Genomic DNA, 22,166 nt, shown 5'->3' on the forward strand with positions numbered 1-22,166 from the left:
ATAAAATCTTTAATGAAATTTTTTTTCACATACATTATTCAACCCTTAAAATAACTATTTCCGATACTTTTATTCATAACTACAATTTATAAATAATTTTCCAAACGTATCATATAAACAAAACTCTAATTAACTACTACAGTTATAAAATACTAAAAGCGTATTATATGTATATTTGGTTGAAATATAAAAATTAGTAAATAAAGGAAAGTTAATTTAAGTAGATAGAAGTTGGAAATATTTTTGGGTATTTAGAGTATATATACTATGTAAGTTGAAAGTATATTGAAAATAAAAGTATTTTAAGTTTTTTAAAAATAAAAAGTTTAAAAAAATGAATAAATAATCTGTTTTATAAATGAATAAAGATAAAAATAAGTGCAAACTCCAACTACAAACTTCAATTATACATTTGTTTAACAAATACTGTCACTAAATTTATTATTAATCATATGTTGTTTATTAAGAAAATATGAGACTAAAAAGTTATGAGCTCGAATTTTACTGTGAGTAAAATCCTTTCAAAACTAATGACAAGAGTTTTTTCTAAGTCTTCTATAATCTCGAACTTAAATATATAAAGATACAACATCTTTTCATTAAAATATATTAACTTTAATTTCTAACCATTAAATGTATTGATTTATTACTTTTGTATTTTAATGCTCAAAAATATAATCGTTTTTAAATAATATGATATAAATATGTCCTATAACATTTAATTCATCACCATGTAAATCTACATCAACAATAGAAAATAAATAATAATCTCTAAGACATGACAATTTTTTTCATTTTATTATTCCCAATTCAATCCACTAACTAGAAATCAAAATTATTATTTTTTTTAAAAAAAAAAATCACATTTTCATTATTTCATCCTCCAGCCAGTCACCACCACACCAACCATCCTCCAAAATCAAAACCCTAATTTCAAATCATGCAATCAACAAGCAGAGCTGAAGCAGAAAGATTATTAGGAATCGCTGAAAAGCTCTTACAAGGCAAAGATCTAAATGGGTGTCGCGATTTTGCTCTTTTAGCTCAAGAAACCGAGCCTTTATTAGATGGGTCTGATCAGATCTTAGCCGTTGTTGACGTCTTATTAGCTTCAGACAAAAGAGTTAACAATAAACCTGACTGGTATGCTATTCTTCAACTTGATAGTCGTCGTAATGACGACGAACTGATTAAAAAACAGTATAGGAAATTAGCTTTACTTTTGCACCCTGATAAGAATAAATACCCGTATGCCGATTCGGCTTTTCGCCTTGTGGCGGATGCTTGGGCTGTTTTGTCTGACTCTGTTAGGAAGTCTGGATATGATAATGAATTGTTTGCTTTTACTAAAGTAGATCTTGTTGCTAGTAATAAGGATAAAATGCCCGTTAGACGGAACCCGGGTGAGGTTGGGCCAGGGGCGGGCGTTAGACGTAATTCGGGTGAGGTTGGGGTGGGGGCGGGGGAGAGGCGAAATCAGGAAGGGAATATATGGACTACATGCCCTTATTGTTATAATTTGTATGAGTATCCTAAGATGTATTTAGGTTGTTGTTTGAGGTGTGTCGGTTGTAAACGTGCCTTTGAGGCGGTGGCGATACCACCGGAGTCTTTGCCTCCGTTTATTACGGGGAAAGAAGCGTATTATTGTTGTTGGGGGTATTTTCCAATGGGTTTTGCAATGGAGAATTCGGAGACTGCTAAGACGTTGACTATACCTAACTGGATGCCGCCGATGTTTCCTACTGACGCAAAAGCTTGGCCTTCGGCTGATTCGTTGCCTGATGGTAGTAGTGTTCCGTTGGCAAAACCTGGTGAGGGTTTTGTTCCGCCAATGCAACCGACACCGCCGGTTGCGCAGCCGGTCTTCAGACCGAATGTGCAACAACGGTCTGCACCACCGACTGTGCAACCAACGGTGCATAAGGTGACTCCTTCGCCTCCCACTGCAGGAGCTACAGTTCCGAGAAAGAGAGGTAGGCCGAGGAAGAATCCCCTGTGAACCAGATTTGATGAAGGGGAGTCTTTGAATTTTCAGAATTTGATATCGAATTGATGAACAAATTGAAGTAATTTGTCCAATTGAATCAGATTAATTAGGATTGTTGTTTAGCATTTGTGTTTTTTTTTTCATCTTTCATAGTTGTCGATGCTTTTGTAGAACTTTTTATAGAAGCCTAACTATGATTGTAGATGTTAAGATGTTAAATTATCTTGTAATTTGCAGTAGAATGATCTTTGAATGACTATTAAATATTTAAATGGTTAAGAATATGATTTCATTAGTTATATGTATAATGTATGGAAGCTTGACTAGCAATAGGCATAGGCTTTCATCTTGATAGCACTAATCTGGATGATGCGCAGTTCAGTTGGTTGCTTGGGAGATTACTTCGAAAATCTGGTTTTGTTAAGACACTGGTAGCTTAGCAAAATCTCAACGTTGTCTGATATATATCTTAGGACGTATTGACCACGAAATTCTAGCTGTCAAAGTTTTTGTAAATAACTGTATAGTTGTTGAAATCTCGGTTTATATATATTATCTTCAAGGGTCGATAGTCAATTTGATTTAGACTTTTCGAGTTCTTGTCAAATGGTTTTTACTCTACTGTTTGTAGTTAGTGCCACCAAAAGACAAGAGTGTGGTTCCAGGTATCTGTACATGTTGGTTGTCTCATTTGGGCCATAATTAACTATTGTCTCAATGAAATGGCGAGACATGAAGTTTTTTGCATATTCTGAAGTTATATGGGTGTAAACTGTAAAGTTTAAATTAGTTGGTTTTATGATGATGGTTTTAATGCCCATTTCTGGGCTTTTTATTTAGATTCATAGCTCAAAATACTATCGTTCTCTTTTTCTTCATTGTTGCTTTGATAGAAAAATGATGAAATTGGTTAGCAGATTATGATGCATATCCTTGCATTGCATATATGCCATTCCCACAGGCCACATCTGTGTACTTTTCTAAAATTTACTACTTAGAGTCCACAATATTTTACACGTGGACCAATTTTATAAGTGATGTAATTTATTTGCTGCAAAAACTATACTTGGAGGTGTATGAATGGGATGACAAGGGCATGCCGCACAAGTCTTCCTCGAATAGTGGGGATCCTTCCCACACGATCCACAATGGCGCCATTGGTGCTGGTGTTAACCAACTTTTTGAGCCGGGATCACCGTGAACCGTTGAGGCCGGTGGGGACGTGGGGATGAGTGATTTCTTTAGTCAGAAAAACTCTATGTATGTTCTAAAAATAATGGCTATAAACAAGTATTTTTCCTTCCCAGAAACTCTAAATACGCTATCATTGTAACCATCTTCATTTTAACTACTACAATTTATATGTTATATATCTATATATCCATTTCTCCAAGCATCTAAAGTTCTAAACAATATACAAAGTTACATATATGTGAAAAATCCATGAAAAAAAATAATCCAATTTAACACTTTGTAGTTTGTACCATATTTAGAATTTGCTGAAAAGACGAAACGCTAAAGCGGGCTTCACTACGTCGCTGTGTTCCAGGTTTTGTATTTTTGCTTATCTTGGACTGCGGCACACTTGTCACTATGTCAAAGTAGCTCTAGAGTTTTCAAAAGTTCTCAAAACTCGATTAAAACCAATTTAGACCCGTTTGACATATCAAGCCACCTTCAAACACATACAAACCTTCAAATAACTTTAAAAAAGTATACTAGCAACCAAACCAAGTTTCAAGCACAATTTCGACACCTTACAACATTCATGACAAAACGAACGGGTTTGGTATCATAACAAATGTTCCAAAGAAACTTGTATCACTACCAACTATATTCGGCACAAGTGATCCACCTTCAAGCTCTAGAATCAAGTCAAGCCCTATCGTTAGCTACTCTTCCCTTTATTAACACTTCTTTAACTGCTAATGAAAAGGAACAATTTAAACATAAGAAATCTCTTAGTGACTACAATAATCATACAAGCAACAATCAAACAAACAATTCAATTCATACAACAATACTAACATAAACTAGACACTATGTATGCGAACCAATTTACGCCAATGAGTCCCAATCACGGGTCTGACTCATTAGCCCAACCGAGCACCCGGAGATCTATGCAAACCTCGCATCGGAATCTCCCAAATCAACATTAACCAGCATGTAAGGCTTACAAATCCTAGTCTAAAATGCGGGTATGCATGGTCGGCTTAGATGGTGGCCGAAGTGGCTGACCGGCCAAGGCCCGATTTTTAAGGGGGTTCGATTTTTTCTATTTTTAATGTTATATATATATATATATATATATAGATATTAAAAGGTATGTATTCGTATATGTAATTAACTAAGTCCATTATAAATTTTAACAATAATTTAAAATAAAGCATATAATTTAACCCGCATACAAAAGCTACTTACATACTTTTGTAGATAGAAAAAAATTTATTCAATACGTTATCTCATAACTAGGTAGTCAAGCTGTCGTGACATTGTCACTTGATTGTCTACTTTTTTTTTTGACAATGTAAGTAGTCATTTTTCTCATTTATTGTAAACAATACATGTATATATTAGGAGGAATGAGGAATATGTAGTTGTCATGTACATAACACATTTAATTTTTTAATTCATAAAAACATTGAGCTCAATTATTTATTCATTATACAAAAAATATTTAAAAAATTAATATGTGATGTGTTTTATACCTAAGTTTAGGTACATAGCAATCACATATTCACTTTTCTCATATATTATTTAAGAAAAAAATAACATAGCATTTTGTTGCTTTCATTTTTTAAAGATTTTTTATATTAATTTGAACATATTGAAAATTTATTTATGTTTTAAATTTAGATTTTAGATTTTACTTATTTAAATATAATCTTAGGTTGTTAATTTTAAATTTTAGATTTAGTTAATAAATTATTAATCGTCTCACAAATTATTTTTTGATTTTTAGTTTATTTAATATAATTTGTTTAACTTAGTTTAGGAGTTTTTTTTTGGGACTAGGTCCATAAAATCTACACTACGGGTATGTATCTATCGTAATTATACAATTTAAAATACTCACCTTGCGGTCGACAACAAATCCTAAATGTACGAATCTCTATCTTGTACCACGTATTCAAGCTTAATTATATTCAGTTTGATTAATCATCAGCCACAGTGCCATATCAACTTTCCAGTTTAATACTTTAACCGACTTTTGTGATTTGTGAACTTTTTAAACATCTAAACCCACACAAATATTTTTCCCAATTCATTATTTATACTTCTATGTATTACTCCGTATATAAATATCATACGCCCCATGTTAATAAGTTACACTTTTAGGATATACGAAATGATCAATATATCATTTTTATCTATTTACATCATTTATCTCTTGACTTTTAAAATTTATGCACCCTTTTAAATTAATTACCTACACAACACTCCTCCCGTCCACCGCCGACCGCCGCCGCCACCACCACCAACCCCCGCTGCCACCACGACATCGCCGTCACTACCACCGCCGCAACAATTCTCCGTCACCCGGCCTGCTTGTATATCATATACAAAAACTGTAATTGTTATGTACCATATATTAACTAGTGGAATTTTTGCCTTAAAAAGTTCAAATCTGTTTAGCTTTTCTTCTTTTTGTAACGGCGTATTGGTATATGTTTGTAAATTAAGAATTTCTCTTCTTTGTGATGATTTTACAATTTTGAAGTTCTAATAACTATTTTAGAAATTAAAAAAAAAATTCTTTATGTATTTTTTTTTTCAATTAAAAACGTGGCATCATATTACTCCAATTCAATCTATCAATTTTACCTTTATTTACAAATATACCCTTTATAATTTATTTACAGATCCTTTCATAACACAAAATAACAAAATCAAAGATTGCATCCCTCCAAACACAAAGCAAATTAATGAGTTATCTTTCATCGGTGACGCTTTCATATTTACAGATCCACTGTGATCAACGACAAATTGTGAAAATTAAAAGGAGTGGTGTGTAGATTATAATTTTCTTCTCATAATACAAACATTCAAGATTCAACAATTGTTGTCGCATGAAAAGTATGGGTTACTAACTTACTACACATATTTTAAATGACCATTTCGTAATCCGTACCTTAAGTCCCTTAACATTGTAATGAATACTCATCCTAAAATTGTAGTGCATTCCTAAGTATATATACTGGGCACATGTACTTAATATAGAGACATTTCAAAGTATTTTAATTATGATCAGTGGTTGCTCTTTGAAATTAAAACCTTATCAAACCCGCGTGTTAACGCGGGTCTAAATCTAGTTTATCAAATAAGACGTCGCACGAGGAGGGAATCACCAAAAGGCATCTCATTTCCACAAGGACCAAAGAAAAAAAATCACTCCACATCCGTATAACTATAAAATGTACGTGGTCTATAACTCCAGTAACGGAACTCTGAAAGTAACTAAATTCTGAACGCATTTCTTGAAGGACTTCTGGTTGCCATGATCTTAAATATTTAAGGGAATGGCTATCCACACCAATTTTTTTCAATATAGACACCAATATTTTAATATAAGTCTTAATAATAAGATAATCATGATGTTTTTCTTCTTTTTATTTTATTTTCTTTTTTACTTTTGCTATTAAATATGTAATAATCATGATATACTAATCATGATGTCTTGTTACTTTTTTATTTTTAGTTTACTTTTTTCATTTGATTTTTGATATGATAATCATGTTGTCTTATTACTTTTTTCTTTATATATATATGTATTTATTCTATTTCATTATTTTTATTTATAATATCATACATTTTACTTTTTATTGCAATTGAAAGACTAAAAATATAATAAATCATTAACATGCACCTTATATAATTATACATAATAGTAGAAGATATAAATAATACTCATAGATAATAAAATATTTTAATCATTTTCTTAATCAATATTAATACAAGTTCTCACACCTACTGAATTACGTCTAGGAAATTTAATCTAGTTGTACACATTTTGTCTATCCAAAAAAGGATTTTCCCATGCCCGATCATATGCGTGACTAGACCATTGTGGATGCTTAGGAGGTACCGGAAAATCTCCTTGTAACACCAGTCTCATGAAATGATTACGATTGACTCGTCCAATTACACAAATATCATGTGGTTGTGAACTTGGTGGGCTAGTAAAAAAGCGGAAAGCACGTTGTCTTTCCATCTTTGCTCAAAAAAACACCACCACATTATACCTTGAAGCAATGAGTAACCCAGCCTCTGGCATAGTCATCCAATATGGTGGATCTGCAAATCCTTCTTCAAAGTGATTCAACATGTACTGAAGTGATTGTACGTCCTCTTTGTTAAAAATTACAGTGTATCTTGCATTATGCACAAATAACTCATCCAATAAATCCATACGAATTTGACGCTAATCATCTTGATGACGACCAATGCAAACAGCCGTCGCTCTAAATCCACAGTTTCCATCTCCTAGTACATTCTGAACCTGTGTGATATACGGAAGAAACTCTTCGAATCCGTGATCAATTAAATAATCTTTATCGTTCATACTTGGATCTGGATTTTGGGTTTCGGGTGTATACATATATGGATCTGGATTGTGGTACATATATGGATTTGGATTGTGGGTTTCGGTTGTATACACATATGGATCCGGATAGTATGCATTCTGGTGTTGACTTTGGCTCATAAAAGGATCTTGAAAGAATGGTTGGCTTGAATGAAAGACTTCCGGAATATCATCCATTAAATTTGAACCACTAATGGGTAGGCCTTCGTCAAATTCGAAACAGCTGTCAGCTGGGACCTCATTTAGGTCAAATTCGAAACATCTATCAGTTGCGACCTCATTTAGGTCAAATTCGAAACAGCTATGTCTGGCCGACTCATTACCCGAATTGACATAATCAGGAATGGTTGAACAACTATATCTTGTTGAGGAAAACTCGACACGCCTTTTTTGTTGCGATTTCTTTGGTCGTCCACGGGTATTTTTTTGAACTCGCGGTTCCCGAATGTCGGTTGTACTTGGACTGAATATATTCTTCAACTTTCTTAACGAGCTCTTTCTTCCAACTTTGGACTGCTTGTTGTAGTTTTCTTTGAAATGTTCCAGTACACTCGCACAACTAACATCATCATCTTCCACAGATGTTGCCGGTAAAAAATCTAACTTTCTCCAAAAGATGTCAATCGAATCCAATGAAATACATTGACCTGCATTAAAAAATAAATAAGTATTGTATATACAACTTTTAAAGAAATTTTAAAAATAAATCTATTGGATTATACTTACATGAATTTATGTACTTCGAAAGTTCACAAGAACATGGTAACCCACAACTGTTGCGAAGTCGACAATCACAATTTGAAGGGTCTACTTGATGATAGTTCGTAAGAATCATATTGAGAGCTTCATTAGAAACAAAACCATGCAACAGTTTGAAACATCGTAGATTGTGCTTTTGATAACGGACAATTCTGCTTTTTTCGAAGCTTGCTTTGATCTCCGTATGTTGAGACTGAACCAGACGATTAATACAACCCACTAGTTCATGCAAAGTGCATTTTTTAGATTTCAAATATTTCTTTAGGACCGCATGTTGACTTTCTACTCTATTGGTGTTGTTGTTTCCAAAATTGAGATGTCGATCAATCCACACAGACACAAACATTTCTTTGTATTTTTCCAACCAAGTTTCAATTAAATACTTAAGAACACCCGAATGGTAACGTAAAGTTGTATGAGAAATATAAAAAGAAAAAAAAATATACGTTGGGAGATTAAAAAAAATGTTAAATGTGAATATAGAAAACATACGTGGATATTTTGTCAAAAATGACTAAAGTTGATTGTAATTTTCCGTGTAAGAATCCATGCATGGTTGTAGACTCCTCTAGTTTACTCCATAATTCATTAAAGTTGCTCCAATCACGTATTGACTTGATAGTTTGCCTACAGTGGTCGAAAATATTCCGACTGATACAAAGTAGTTAAGCTGCATCTGGGAAAATCTCTTTGCATGCATTTACTAGAGCCAACTCTCTGTCAGTAACTATAACACGTGGGTGCATGCAACAGTCTAAAGTCAACTTAAGACAATTTAAGACCTATGTATAGTTAGCTGTCCTTTCATTTTGTATAAATGCAAAAGCTATCGAAAATGTCTTGTTGGTCGATGTTACACCAACAATCTCCACAAAAGACAAATTGTAATAGTGGGTCTTGTATGTGGCATCGATAATCAACACATGTGGAAATGCATGCCAAATACTGAATGATGTTTGATGCACAAAGAATAGATTTTCTAGCTCGTTCGAAGTAGTTGTAGAAAATTCGTAAACATAATTATTAGAATCCAAAAGAGCCATGCGAAGTTTAGTGCGTGCGTTGTAGATCGTACTAACTGTAGACACATTACTTAGATTCCTCTCCCTAACGATTGATAAAATATCACGTAGGGGCATATTCATCACTGTCAATTCTTCAACCAAACTAAACTCATCTTGAGTTAATTGCTGTGCATATGGATGACCCTCCATACTTTGTAAAGGGCGATGATTATGTTCTACATATGACTGCTAACGTCCAATAATTATATTCATCTGAATATTTCGCTTCTAATTCGAATGGACAATCAGTTTTTCTTGTGCAGGGAGCTCTAATTGAACCCTTCTGTTTATATTTGCCGCCATAATCACACATCAGTACAACTTTATACACGAAACTACTAAGATAACTGTTCGATCTTTTGGTGACAATGACAACACCAACAGAGTATGCCATGTCCTTTACCCAATTCATCAATTCTTCCAGGGAGCTGAACACCTAAAATAAATTATATCGTGTTAGTTTTTATCGAAAAAATTATGAATTTAAGACATATAAATATAAGTATTACAAGTTTACTTAATAATCATAACAAAATAGAAAACATATAAATATAAATATAAAGATAACAAATAAATTTAATAAAAAATACTCAATAATTATGTATATACCTCGTTGGTGAAAAATTCTGGTGTAGTCATAAAAAATTTATTGTCTTCCATTGGATGATTTTCCGAGAATTCTGACATCTATTTATACAGATAAAAAAATCATGTCAAAACTTTAAAATATGTTGTTAATAAAGACAAGCTAAAAAATTTCAAAAACATATCCTATTGTAACTTTTTTATTTATAAAAATAACAAAAATGTTGATTGATTAAAAAAAATTTAATATAAATTTAATATTATTATGTTAAATCAATTTAAAAACTTTTAAATACAAATAATCAGTTTTATAAAGATATATACGTTTTATAACTCTTCAAATACTATCAAAACCTTTTACATATATAAGACTTATATCCCTTAAAAAAAAGAAAACACACACTCATTCCCAATAAAAACTCACGGCCGCCCCTTTCTTTCCCCCTCTTTCCCTCTCTCCCCCCAAAAAACCTCCGGCCACTTTATCTCCTTCAACCGCCGCCACCCTCTCTCTCCCCAACAGAAAATCTCTTTCCTTCCTCCAATCGCCGCCGCCCCTCTTCTTTTCCTTCTCAGATCTGGCGGTTTATGGTGGTTTTGGTTTAGATTCGTAAATTGGCGGTTTATGGTGGTTGCGGTTCAGATCTAAAGGTGGCGGCCGGAGGTTATGGTAGGGTTAGCTGGGTTCGTAGTCGGATATGGCGGCGGTTGATGGATTCTTTTTTTAGATCCGAAAATGGTGGCCGGAAGTGGCTGTTATGGCAGGGTTGGCTGGGTTCGTGGTCGGATATGGCGGCGGTTGATGGATTCTTTTTTTAGATCCGAAAATGGTGGCTAGAAGTGGCTGAAAGACGGCGGTTAATGGCTTATTTTTTAGATCTGAAAGTGTTTTTGGTGCTGGAGTGTTCGGTGGTCTTGGCCGGGGGTGGGTGAAAGTGGCGGCTGTTGATTTCTTCGTTTAGATGGTGGCGCTTGATGGATTCTTTTTTTAGATTCGAAAATGGTGGCCGGAAATGGCTGAAAGACGACGGTTAATGGCTTATTTTTTAGATCTGAAAGTGTTTTTGGTGCTGGAGTGTTCGGTGGTCTTGGCCGAGGGTGGGTGAAAGTGGCGGCTGTTGATTTCTTCGTTTAGATGGTGGTGGTTGGTGGTGGTCGTGGCCAGAAGTAGCTGAAAGACGGCGGTTTTTTGCTTTTTTATAGATCTGAAAGTGTTTTTCTTAAAGGGTGTTGGGTGGTCGTGGCCAGAGTTGGGTGAAAGTGGTGGCGACTGGAGGTTGTCACATGGGGTGGCCGGAGGTGGTTACATGGGTGCTTGCCGGAATTTTCGTCAGAAAGATTTATGTTTGTATATGTGTTGTTGTGTAAGTGTATGTACATAATCTAATGTGTACAAAGTATATCTGGAAAGAAATTAACCTTCTTACTGCTAATTTGTTGTTAATTTCATTATGATAGTTTTAATTTCATTATGATGGTTTTAATTCACTATTTATACTGTATTATATTTGTTAGTTGATTAATTTACTTAATTTTTATTTGCTAACTGTAATTTATTGTTTTAAAATTACAATAAATTAACTCTCTTTTTAAACAAATTATGTTTTCAAAATTTTGACTGGTTTTGAAGTTACACTGTATCTCTCCAACTGTATTTTTATTTTTTCAAAATTATTCTTTCATTTAAATAAACAGATTATAAAGAAATTAATAAGGTGATAAAAAATAATAAAAATTACTATTAATGTTAAGAAAAAGCTGAGACAAAAATCTAACAAAGACCTGTTAAAGCATTTGACTTGAAAGATGATAACTGTGTTAGTTTTTTTAAATATATAAAAAAAAGGAAATTGATAGCTATAACACTGCTCATATTTAAAGCCTGATAACTTTTTATGTCATCAAATAACGTAACTTTTTGTTTTCGATAACATTCCTCTTTAGATAGATTCTTTTCGTCTTCGAAGTTGATCCTTTTTTTCTTTCTTTATAAATCAATCACATTATGCATTGGCAGTCTCACGCCACGGCCCACCCAACAGAATGCCTATAAAACTTTATATTTTTAATACTTCTTCCAAAATTAATTATCTCACCAACAATACATATATTTCTATTCAGTTCTCCTAGACCTCAATTCCTGACTACGGCATTGGTATTTTTTATATTTTTTTATTGTTTATATTTTTTAAAATCAGTTTCGATTCAGACGTGCCGGAGATAATTTTAACCAACGATTTGCTGGACCTCTAATCCTCTTCTCATAGAAAATACCTAAAGATGAGAAACCCAAGACTCGAACTTGAGACCTTGGGGAAAAACTCACCTCTAGGGCCCATATAATGGATTTAAAAGATACTCCTGATCAACTCACCGTATAATGCATTGATAATCTGACATACATACACCCTATCTTAAAAGCAATTACATATAACATTTCAAAGGATCAAACTGACTTTATTAAACTACAACCAGTTAATACTATGTTTACAACTCTAGTATAAAAAAATATATAAATATTTCCTTAATTTTTACTTTTTGCTGGACTAAAGTGATAAACATAAACAATAGTGATGGAGATGGGTATAATGATAGAATGGAGTAGTTTCGGCACAAGTTAGCTAAACAACACATTTCAATTTATTGCAAAAATCAAAAAGAACTTAATTAACTCACCAACAACGTAATGTTCATACACTCAAAGCCTGGAATCCATATCAAGTTCCAATATATTTTGGTCTCTTGATCGATTCTAAATTGGTAGTGCCCTTGTCAGCATTAGTTGAATGGTAACCTGTTACATAATTGATATATGGTATAAAGGCGTAATTATGTAATTTCAACGATCCAACAGGCTCTACGAGTCACAGTACATTTAAGCATGTATGTGCCTATGTGTCTGTATTAATCATTGGGTACGTTAGAAAGTTATATGCAAGTCTATATGTACTATATATAGCATAGATTTAGATAAGTTTTTCTTTTTGTTGAAAATGGAAGTGTTTATTTTGCATTTTCATAAACATTGGAACGGTGTGCAACCATATCCCAAGTAAAATGGTTTCAAGTGCAATATTCAGATAATTGTAAATGATTATTATGAGCTTACCCTAGTTTAAGAGAAGTATCTGAACCATCGTCCTCGGGGGGAGGGCCGCTATTACAACTGTACACGTTGGTAGTTACAGACTCTGAAGATTGACCTTGATCTTCAGGGTTACTAATCATATTATCTTGCGACCTCTTTCCGTTCAAAATCAGCATCATCTATACGAATACACACAAAAAGAAACATCTAATTGTAAGGAAATTAAGAATAAATCTAGGCATAAAACTATTAATGTGTGTACATGAGGAGTAATAATGCATTAGAGACTTGCTTGTTGTTTGAGTATCTTGTTCTCTTCCATTAACTTGGCACTCTAGAAGAATATATGCATATAGAAAAAAATCAGCACAAATAATGTAAGTCAAAAGTTCATGCTAATTACTAAAACTGCAAATTTGCATATTACTAAATACCTAGATTTCTTATAGTATGTTAATTGCAAATGTATCTATAAAATGCGGTGTCATCTATCAAGAGTATCAAGAGTTACACTAGGAGTATTTGAAGTTTCCATTTTGAAAATAACTATGTGATTTATGATCAAAACTCTAAAGTTCAAAACTATGACTTAAACACTACATAATCAAATAGTTTACCCAAGAACCAACAAAAACAGATTAACCAGAAAACAAAAGGTCACAATTTTATGGACACTTCAAAGTAAAAAGTGCCATAAGTTCCGTTAAACGTAAATTAATACTCACGATAATTGTGTTAATATTTGTCCTTCACAAATAAAACCCAAATAAACCAGAAATTAATAGGCAACAATAAACAAAAAAGAACCCTAACCTTCTCTTGAAGGCTGGACATCTCATTTCCAAATTTTTCATCCTGAAAATAGTATTATATCATGGATTGCATGTTCAATAATGTACACATATTGAAGGACTGTATTTTATGCTTTGAATTAAGACGATATATACCTTGGCTTGAAGCACTCGGCTAAGGCCTCCTTGAAGAAGGGTCTCCAAGTTTTCAAGTTCATCTATGGTCAATCCCTGAAGGTCCTGCCCTCGTAATTGACTGCTTAATTATCATGTGTTAGGTGATCATCAGTGATCATAAGACAACTAACTTCTCGGTATAGCGATTTATGGTTGGATATGTTTATGATATACCTTAGTTCACGATTTTTGTCATTGATCTCCTTGCTTAATCTTACTTCATCGCCTTCAACTAGCTACACATTGGAATATGATTATACAAACTTATAGTTGTTCTCTTTGTATAAACAAGAATGATGCTTAATTACAAATTACAACAATAATAATTGAAAGCTGAATATGATGAATTGATGATCGATTAGGATATACATTTTCGAGTTAACATAGATTTCCAATAGCACAATGTGTAAAAGAAGTGAAAATGCACCTATATATTTTTAAGTTTGAACAAGTATATATAAAGTATATATATAAATTGAAGTTAAACCTGAAGGTCGAGAGAAGGCTCATCTGTTTTATCCCTGTTATGCAGCTTATACTTCCCTAACAAATCCTGCATGCTTCAAATAACAAACAAGTTTTTTTTTTATTACGTTTATACTTTCCTAACTTGAAGAAACATAAACCAAAACCATACATGTGTATTATATTTGTCATAAAAGTTCAAATGATATAAAAAAAAAACTAAAACAATTATAAAATTATAGCTTTTGATTCATATGTAAATGAATTTGTTTACGTAAATCATTCACATGTGAACATAAAATATTATACATATTTTTATACGTTTTAAACCGTTTTTATGTTCTCATATGAGTTTCTATTATATTTTTACATATGAACTCAATTATATATATGATCTAATACGTAATTTAAAAGTAATCACGGTTCTTTCAAAAGATAGTCCTAAATGAATCTCACAAATATAAATTCTAGATTTAACCAATTAAGGTAGAAACTTATATATATATATATATATATATATATATATATATATATATATATATATATAGGGTAAAGTTATTTTGAGAACCATTTTTTTTTTGAGAACCTTTCAAATCAAGCCCAACCGATAATTGTTCTTTACATAAAAATTGTTTTTTTTTATTGTTTTCTGAATAACTTATGTGTAATTTTGAAGTTTATAATTGTGTGGAGCATGGATTATCATCCTTTATACAATTATGTGGAGATTTGAATTCTTGATCACATTTGCATGAATATTGCTATGATCACATGTAATCATAACAATATTCGTGCACTTGTGATCAAGAACCCAAATCTCCACATAATTGTATAACAGATGATAATTCATGCCTCCACACAATTATAAATTTCAAAATTACACATAAGTTATTCAGATTACAATCAAAAAACAATTTTGATATAAAGAATAATCATCGGTTGGGCTTGATTTGAAAAGTTCTCAAAGGTTCTCGCAAAAAAAATTTCTCAAAATAACTTTTCAATATATATATATATATATATATATCCATTATTGTCAACTTGAACACATATATAAATTTAAAGAATTAAATATAAGTTAAATAGTATTGATGATAAGCACAAACTAACTAGACTACAAGATGTAGAAGGTATTCAATCACTTATTTGTTAGTATTTGGTCTAAAAAAGACCATGTAATAACAACTCGAATGCACTCACTGATAATTAAAAACCAGCTATGTATCAACTCCATTAAGATTATATATCGTATAAAATATTTAGAGGTTCCTAATCTAATATAATCTATTATTATGAGTACTATTTTCGAGTAAATCTTATCCACCGACGGCTAGGAAAAGTTAGTGTTATATTTAATAAAAGTAAACTAAACTATACTAAAGATATGATTAAACTATACTAAGTTACTAACAAAACAGTACTAATTATATAGATTATACGAATTATATATATACGTTTGACCAAAAGATTAAAAACATACAAATTGATACAATACTATACGATATCATATCATCATTACACATACACTTGTAATTAATAGAAAGTTTCTTTCACTTGTATATATATATGACTAGAAAGAGGAAACTCTCTACTGTCTAGAAATAGTAAATGTACTTATCTTAAATCATATTCATCCAAAATGCCCCAAATTAAAAGACCAAATCAGATGACCAACTTCCCATATAATAATCTTTTGGGAATTAAATTAGGGTTCATGTATATATCAAAGATGATATGAACTACATATATATCATTTCATGTTAAATTATAAACAAACTAACTATTAAATTATAAAGTAGCTAATTTACATACATATATATTAATATGCATATGTAAAGATATAAGATAAGATGGAGTTAAGTTCATGCATTTCCCAAAATAGAAAGTCACCTAGAACTTGAATACTCAAAGAGTTTTCCGGTGGCGGAGAAGATGATTAGAGCAACCTCGGCATCACAAAGAACAGCGAGTTCTTGGGCTTTCTTCAGAAGCCCTCTTCTTCTTTTAGAAAAAGTCACTTGTCTTGCTGTTATATTATCGATCTTCTTTATCTTTATCTTCTCTCTTGCCATTATTGATGATATCCCTCTAAACCACTTCTACAACAACAACCGAAATATATATATATATATTTTTTAAAAAAGTTACACAACTAAAAAAATGTTATTTATAGAAATAGATCCACCCCACTAAGAAAAAAACCACAACTATATTTATATATCGCAGCCCTATACAACCTTGGTGATGAACATATAACCAATATAAAATATTTTATTATATAAAATGAAATAGGAGGGTTAGGTTAGGTATAAAAGTAGTGGGTTATGTATTTGTTTGTTTTAACTATTTTTGGTAGGAGATTTGTGAGATAGCATATCTATATGACACCAAAAATCATACAAGAACTTTCTAAAAACTATTATACAATCCAATCTCGACATAAATGGAGTATGAGGTTAACAACTATGACATGATCTTTTTATCAGATCTAACTCAAATAGAGATAAAACAAACCATATAAAAACTATATAATTAAAAAATATAAAACATTAGAAACTAATAAAGCAATTTTTGAGAAACTATAATGTTATTTTAATAATGAATATGCAACATTATTTTTTAACAAGTGAAGGTAGGTAGTTGTTGTTTTCTTTGTTGATGATTTTACCTCTTTTCTGGAAGCAAAAAATGGTTAGATTTTTTGCAAGGACAGTGTGGATTTGTGAGTGTATGTATGTCACAAACTGACCAATAATAGAAGAAAGAGAAAAAGGGAGTCTGGTTTGGAAAAGTGTTGCTATGTGTTTCAAGAGAGGAAAGGTATTGATATTGCTTTAAATGGTAAAAAATTAACCCCACTTTTTTACTAACCAAATACTACTGACCACATGCCAAAATAGAGTAAAAAAGTGTGTCTGTATGTGACTATTGTTCACGGGAGAATATTTATCTGTTTCTAGCTATACTTTAGGAAAAATTTTGTGTTATTCATGTATAAAATGTTTTATTTTGAATTATATGACTTGTGTGTTTAATCTATAAATGATTTACGAGTAATACATGTATAAGTGTATGTAGATAACTAAGAGTAAAAAGTGATTTATTTCTAGCTATACTTTAGGACTAATATGTTAGGACGGAAAACACTAGTCAGTCTATAAATAGGAGTAAAAAGTGATTCACTTGTAACCTAGGGATCCATAACCATAGTAACTAGAATGAATTGAACATGATGCTTAACAATGTCAGACACGATCCAGTGACTTGTAACCGAGCATTGTGGTCACCAGAGAAAATTATTATCTGGTCATGGCTTAAGAGCCGGGTAACTAAAGGATGAACCAGTAACACAAACTTTAGGTCATTAATGTTTAAACAATGAATATAACGAGAATTTGTTTATACGGTAGTGTGAGTCTAACGACAGCACTAGTAGTTAGGCAAAGTGAATCTACGAGAATCTAAGCCGTGATTAAGTTTCCAACAGTCTGGCAAACGGGTAGAATAGTATTTGGTCGTACCATGAGATCGGAGATGCCAAACAAGTATTTTAATTTAATTACTATTATTTCTTTTTCTTTTCCTATTTGATTTACGTTGTGTCTTCCGACACGGCCTGCCCTGGTAATACCGGATAGTTACTGTTAGGTAGTAGTTTATTAGGAGTTAGTGACAAACCCAAAAAAAAAAAACTAGAATTACACATATTATTATATTAGGGAGTGCAAGCCTCCCTGCGAACGATCCTGTAATTTACCACTAGACTATACTACACAGACCGGGTTCTCTGCTGGTAAGTGTGTTAGTTTTAGGATAATTACTTGTAAAACAATTATAAATTTAAAAGCTAGAATCAATAATAAAAACGCACATCAAGCTTTTTGGCGCCGCTGCCGGGGACGCGACGCATTCTTTGTTTAGTAGTGTAATTCGATCCCGCTTTGTGTTTCGGCACGAAGTAGTTACTTTTCAGTACTTAAGTCAAGTCAATTAGGTTAAATTAGGTTAAGTTAGGTTTTAGGTTAAAATTAGGGTTAGCTTATTTATATCGTATATTCATTTTCTTAAAAATCAAAAAAATCCAAAAATATTTTCTTTTTCATTTTTTAGTTTGAGTAGTTTAATTTAGTTTTCATATTTAGCTATATATTGGTGTGTTGATCTTTTCTTGAGTTTTGCAGGATATTTAGGTAGTTGATGCATTTGAGATCCGGAACAGTTTGAAGACGCGTTTCGACAAGCCTAAGTAAACTCAGATGTAGGAAAAGGCTCAACAGATCCAATTCCACACCCGTAGCTAATTTAGCAAACCTTTTCGACTTAAAAGACCCCATAGGATCATCCAACACATGTCTCAACCAAACTCCCCTAAAGGTGTAGTAGACGAATGCGACCTACCCATGATGGAAAGGACGAGGGCCGTAGCACCAACACCGGGATCGGCCATAGTCTTACCCAATTTAGGAGATTCGTTTTCAGTCAAAGGACACCACCTTAAGTTAATTCAGGATAACCAATATGACGGCCGAGCCAAATACAAGAAAGGAAAGCAGTTCCCCTTCAAGGCGAATCATCCACGGAAGCTCAAGCTCAAACCCTAGCACGAGTCAAAAGTACCAACCACCGATTAGACGAAATGAGAATGTGAACGTCGTGATTTGTAACACCCCACCGTTGGTGGAAACATGAGGTGTCATGAAAAGTACAGCACGACATGGAATTACATAGATACTACTAAATGAAATAAAATATAATAAATATATTCCCAAAAGTATGAGTTCAAGTCATGACAGCGCTAAAATAGCTTATTACAACCAAGCTCAAAAAGAAATAATCCAAGGCATGTAGCCTTAAAGTCTGACAATTATTAAGGAGCACTAATCTCCGAAGTCCAGCCTAGCATAGCAGTCTTTATTCCTGATTAGCCTGAGCACCTGAAAATTATACTAAAACGTGTCAACACAAAGGTTGGTGAGTCCGTAGGTTTTATGTCAAAAGTCTAGTCAAAGAAATAAGTCGTTTGTCGATTCTTTTAAGTCTAAACAAGTAATAGTTCAATATATAACGAGCAGAGTTACGCCACAACAAGTCCAATTGTCTCAATGTCTCAAAGTCTCAAAGTCCGGCCTTATGGTACCTGCCTTAGTCCAAAGTCTCAAGTCTCCAATACACATAAAAGTACGTCATATAAGCACGTCAATAAGCACAACAACAAAAACATAATCACACACGCACAACAAGACAAAAGCACGTCAAATGGCACAAGTAACTCTATACGCACAAGCTCAATATTGAACATAAAGTAGAAATCGACAAAACAGTTAAAAAAAATAAGTATACTTTCCACCCCAAAATTTGTAAAAAGAGGGGCTACAAAACTCACCTGAAAAGTGTTATGACAGTATAATGAAAGAGCACGACAAGTACAATCAAAGTCCACGACAATCAACACCTATCAATACTACATGACAAGTCAAAATGAACGTCTTTTGTCGTAAGTCTTAGCCTATTAGAAATGCCTTTAAGTCCATATGTCTTTATTTTACTTTTAAAACGACGTTTGTTAAAATTTACGAGACTCAAATAAACTGAACAAGAGTCTGGATTTGACACCAATGACCTTTCTTAAGTTTAAAATACATTATTTTATCAATACAACCTGATTTGAAATCATTACATAGCCCAAAATAAGTTTTACTCGAATTTAATCGAAACTAGACGAAACCGAAGATTTTAACCGAAAAGCTTACGAAACCAAAACGAGTTGAGGTTGAGCTCAACCTTATGGTTGAACTCGACCAACTACAGCCCAAAAATGTTATTTTGAAACCATTTAATCATACGTTAATCAATTGGACCAAAACTACACTTTTTGAGAAAACTAGTCAAGTTTAAGAACCGATTAAGCGCGTATGGACACGAAAGGCCAAAGAAATCGATTATATGAGTAGGGAAGTGGTTGAACTCGACCATGAAAGGTCTGGACAGAGGTCAAAATGAGTTCTTCCCAATACTTAAGGGTCCGAGAGTTAAAACAAGTCATTTCGGGTCAAACTAGTAACTTTACGAGACGTTTAAGCGACAAAACCTATGAGAGGTTGAACTAGACCAGAAGAGGTCGACCTAGACCTGATTTAGGTCGAGCTAGACCTGCCTAAGTAGAGCTAGACCAGGTAGAGGTCGAGCTAGACCTGTTCGGGGTCGGATTTGGACGCATTTTGATTAAAAACGACGATTTCGATGCTTTTCTTAAAACGACGTAGATTATGGCTAGCCAATTCATACCCATGGATCTTGGATGCACAAAAGTTACACAACTCAGTACAAAAAGGGTGATGTTTGACCGATTTCATACATAATGTGATTGACAATTGCACAAATCTTGATCTAGGATACGAAATCGACTAGTTTTTGAGTCTTTTAGCCAAGTAAAGGATATCTTCAATTTGTAGTTGCACAAAACCGATTACATAAGTGCATAACAAGTAGAATCAAACCTTAATCAAGGTTCAATTTCAGTTCTTACACACACATGTAACCGAAAGATGCACAAACAATAATCATAGACATGATTCGCTTAGCTTTTGATAAATACCGAAAAAGTAAACGTATATATACATATAGAACGAATTAAATAGATGAAGAACAGCCTTACCCACGTTTTTGATGATGATTATGATAATACACACTTGTTTCTTGATCGATGATTGAAGCCTTGATTGATTTACACGCGTTTAGAACCGAAAATCAATAGAAATTTTTGCTAGAATTCTTGAAAGAAAACCTTGAGTGTGTGTGTAGCTATGTGAAAGACCAAAACAAGAAAAAGAGGGCAAAAGGCTGGTCTTCTATTTATAAGGAGAGCCAAAGGAGGGGAGGTCCGTCAGACTAACGGAACGCCTGACAGTTTTAGTCCTTTTTGCTTACCGGACGAACACCGAATGTCATAGAAATGATTTGACCATATTTTATGATATATTTTTGAATTACGAACCCAACGACTAGTCACATGACCATATTTGACTCACGAAAGTATTTTAAGTCTTTATTTAGGCAATTCTATTAAACAGCTAGTCTTCCTCAAACATTCGCACCAAGTCTTAAAAAGTCTAAAACACTAGTATACAATAAAATGACATGTCTTAATCATACTTTAATCCATAAAAACTCACGTCTTTAGACTTATGTTTGACGGTTACTAACCTTATTCGAACAGAATAGTACAGTCAGACGAACGCTCAGGTGACGGTTGTTACATAATCGCCGAAGGTAATGACTCTACTGAGGTTTCTAATGATTCTTGTGAAGTGTCCAATCAGGTTCAGGTCGAATAGGAGCAAAATGAAAGCGAAACGATTAAAAACGCAATCCTGGAATCTGTACAGGCACAACCAGCGCCGCTGGGTGTACTCTCCAACGCCGCTGGAAACCCTCCAGGTGACACCCAGCGCCACTGGCTACTTGCCAGCGCCACTGTGAGCCTCCAGGTTTCAAACCAGCGCCGCTCAGACACCACAAGCGCCGCTCCGGAGTCCATCAGATCAGTTTCGTGCGAAACCTTATTTTCGGAAAGAGACATAGAAGTTCAGTTCAGTTCAGTGCCAAATGCAAAATCAGAGAACGGGACGACTCGGACAGAAGTGAAGAAGTTCAGAATCCCGAT

The 22,166-nt window shown here is 33.2% G+C and overlaps 2 protein-coding genes and 1 long non-coding RNA gene across 6 annotated transcripts; 1 reads left to right on the plus strand and 2 right to left on the minus strand.

Moving 5' to 3' along the window:
- Window positions 1-807: 807 nt before the first annotated feature.
- LOC122588909 lies at window positions 808-2,291 on the plus strand. Its single transcript, XM_043761127.1, has one exon. It carries the CDS (start codon window positions 941-943, stop codon window positions 2,000-2,002), a length of 1,062 nt encoding a protein of 353 aa, XP_043617062.1. The 5' UTR covers window positions 808-940; the 3' UTR covers window positions 2,003-2,291.
- A 7,296-nt stretch (window positions 2,292-9,587) lies between these two features.
- On the minus strand, window positions 9,588-10,089 carry LOC122590205. Its single transcript, XR_006322419.1, has 2 exons — window positions 10,007-10,089; window positions 9,588-9,833 (listed from the first exon to the last, which is right to left on the minus strand). It is a non-coding gene; the product is annotated as an uncharacterized LOC122590205 (long non-coding RNA).
- A 2,515-nt stretch (window positions 10,090-12,604) lies between these two features.
- Window positions 12,605-17,298, minus strand: LOC122586531 (MADS-box protein JOINTLESS-like). 4 transcript variants are annotated; one of them, XM_043758517.1, is made up of 9 exons: window positions 17,172-17,298; window positions 16,394-16,599; window positions 14,526-14,598; window positions 14,213-14,274; window positions 14,018-14,117; window positions 13,884-13,925; window positions 13,363-13,404; window positions 13,092-13,249; window positions 12,605-12,776 (listed from the first exon to the last, which is right to left on the minus strand). In XM_043758517.1, exons 2-9 carry the CDS (start codon window positions 16,573-16,575, stop codon window positions 12,761-12,763), a joined length of 675 nt encoding a protein of 224 aa, XP_043614452.1. In that variant the 5' UTR covers window positions 16,576-16,599; window positions 17,172-17,298; the 3' UTR covers window positions 12,605-12,760. The 4 variants fall into 4 exon arrangements, with proteins under 4 accessions (XP_043614452.1, XP_043614450.1, XP_043614454.1 ...); XM_043758515.1 differs by having other exon boundaries at window positions 16,394-16,602; XM_043758519.1 differs by lacking the exon at window positions 13,363-13,404 and having other exon boundaries at window positions 16,394-16,602.
- Between the last annotated feature and the right edge of the window lie 4,868 nt (window positions 17,299-22,166).

The sequence above is a fragment of the Erigeron canadensis genome, chromosome 2, assembly GCF_010389155.1.
Source record: "Erigeron canadensis isolate Cc75 chromosome 2, C_canadensis_v1, whole genome shotgun sequence".
Lineage (NCBI taxonomy): Eukaryota > Viridiplantae > Streptophyta > Magnoliopsida > Asterales > Asteraceae > Erigeron > Erigeron canadensis.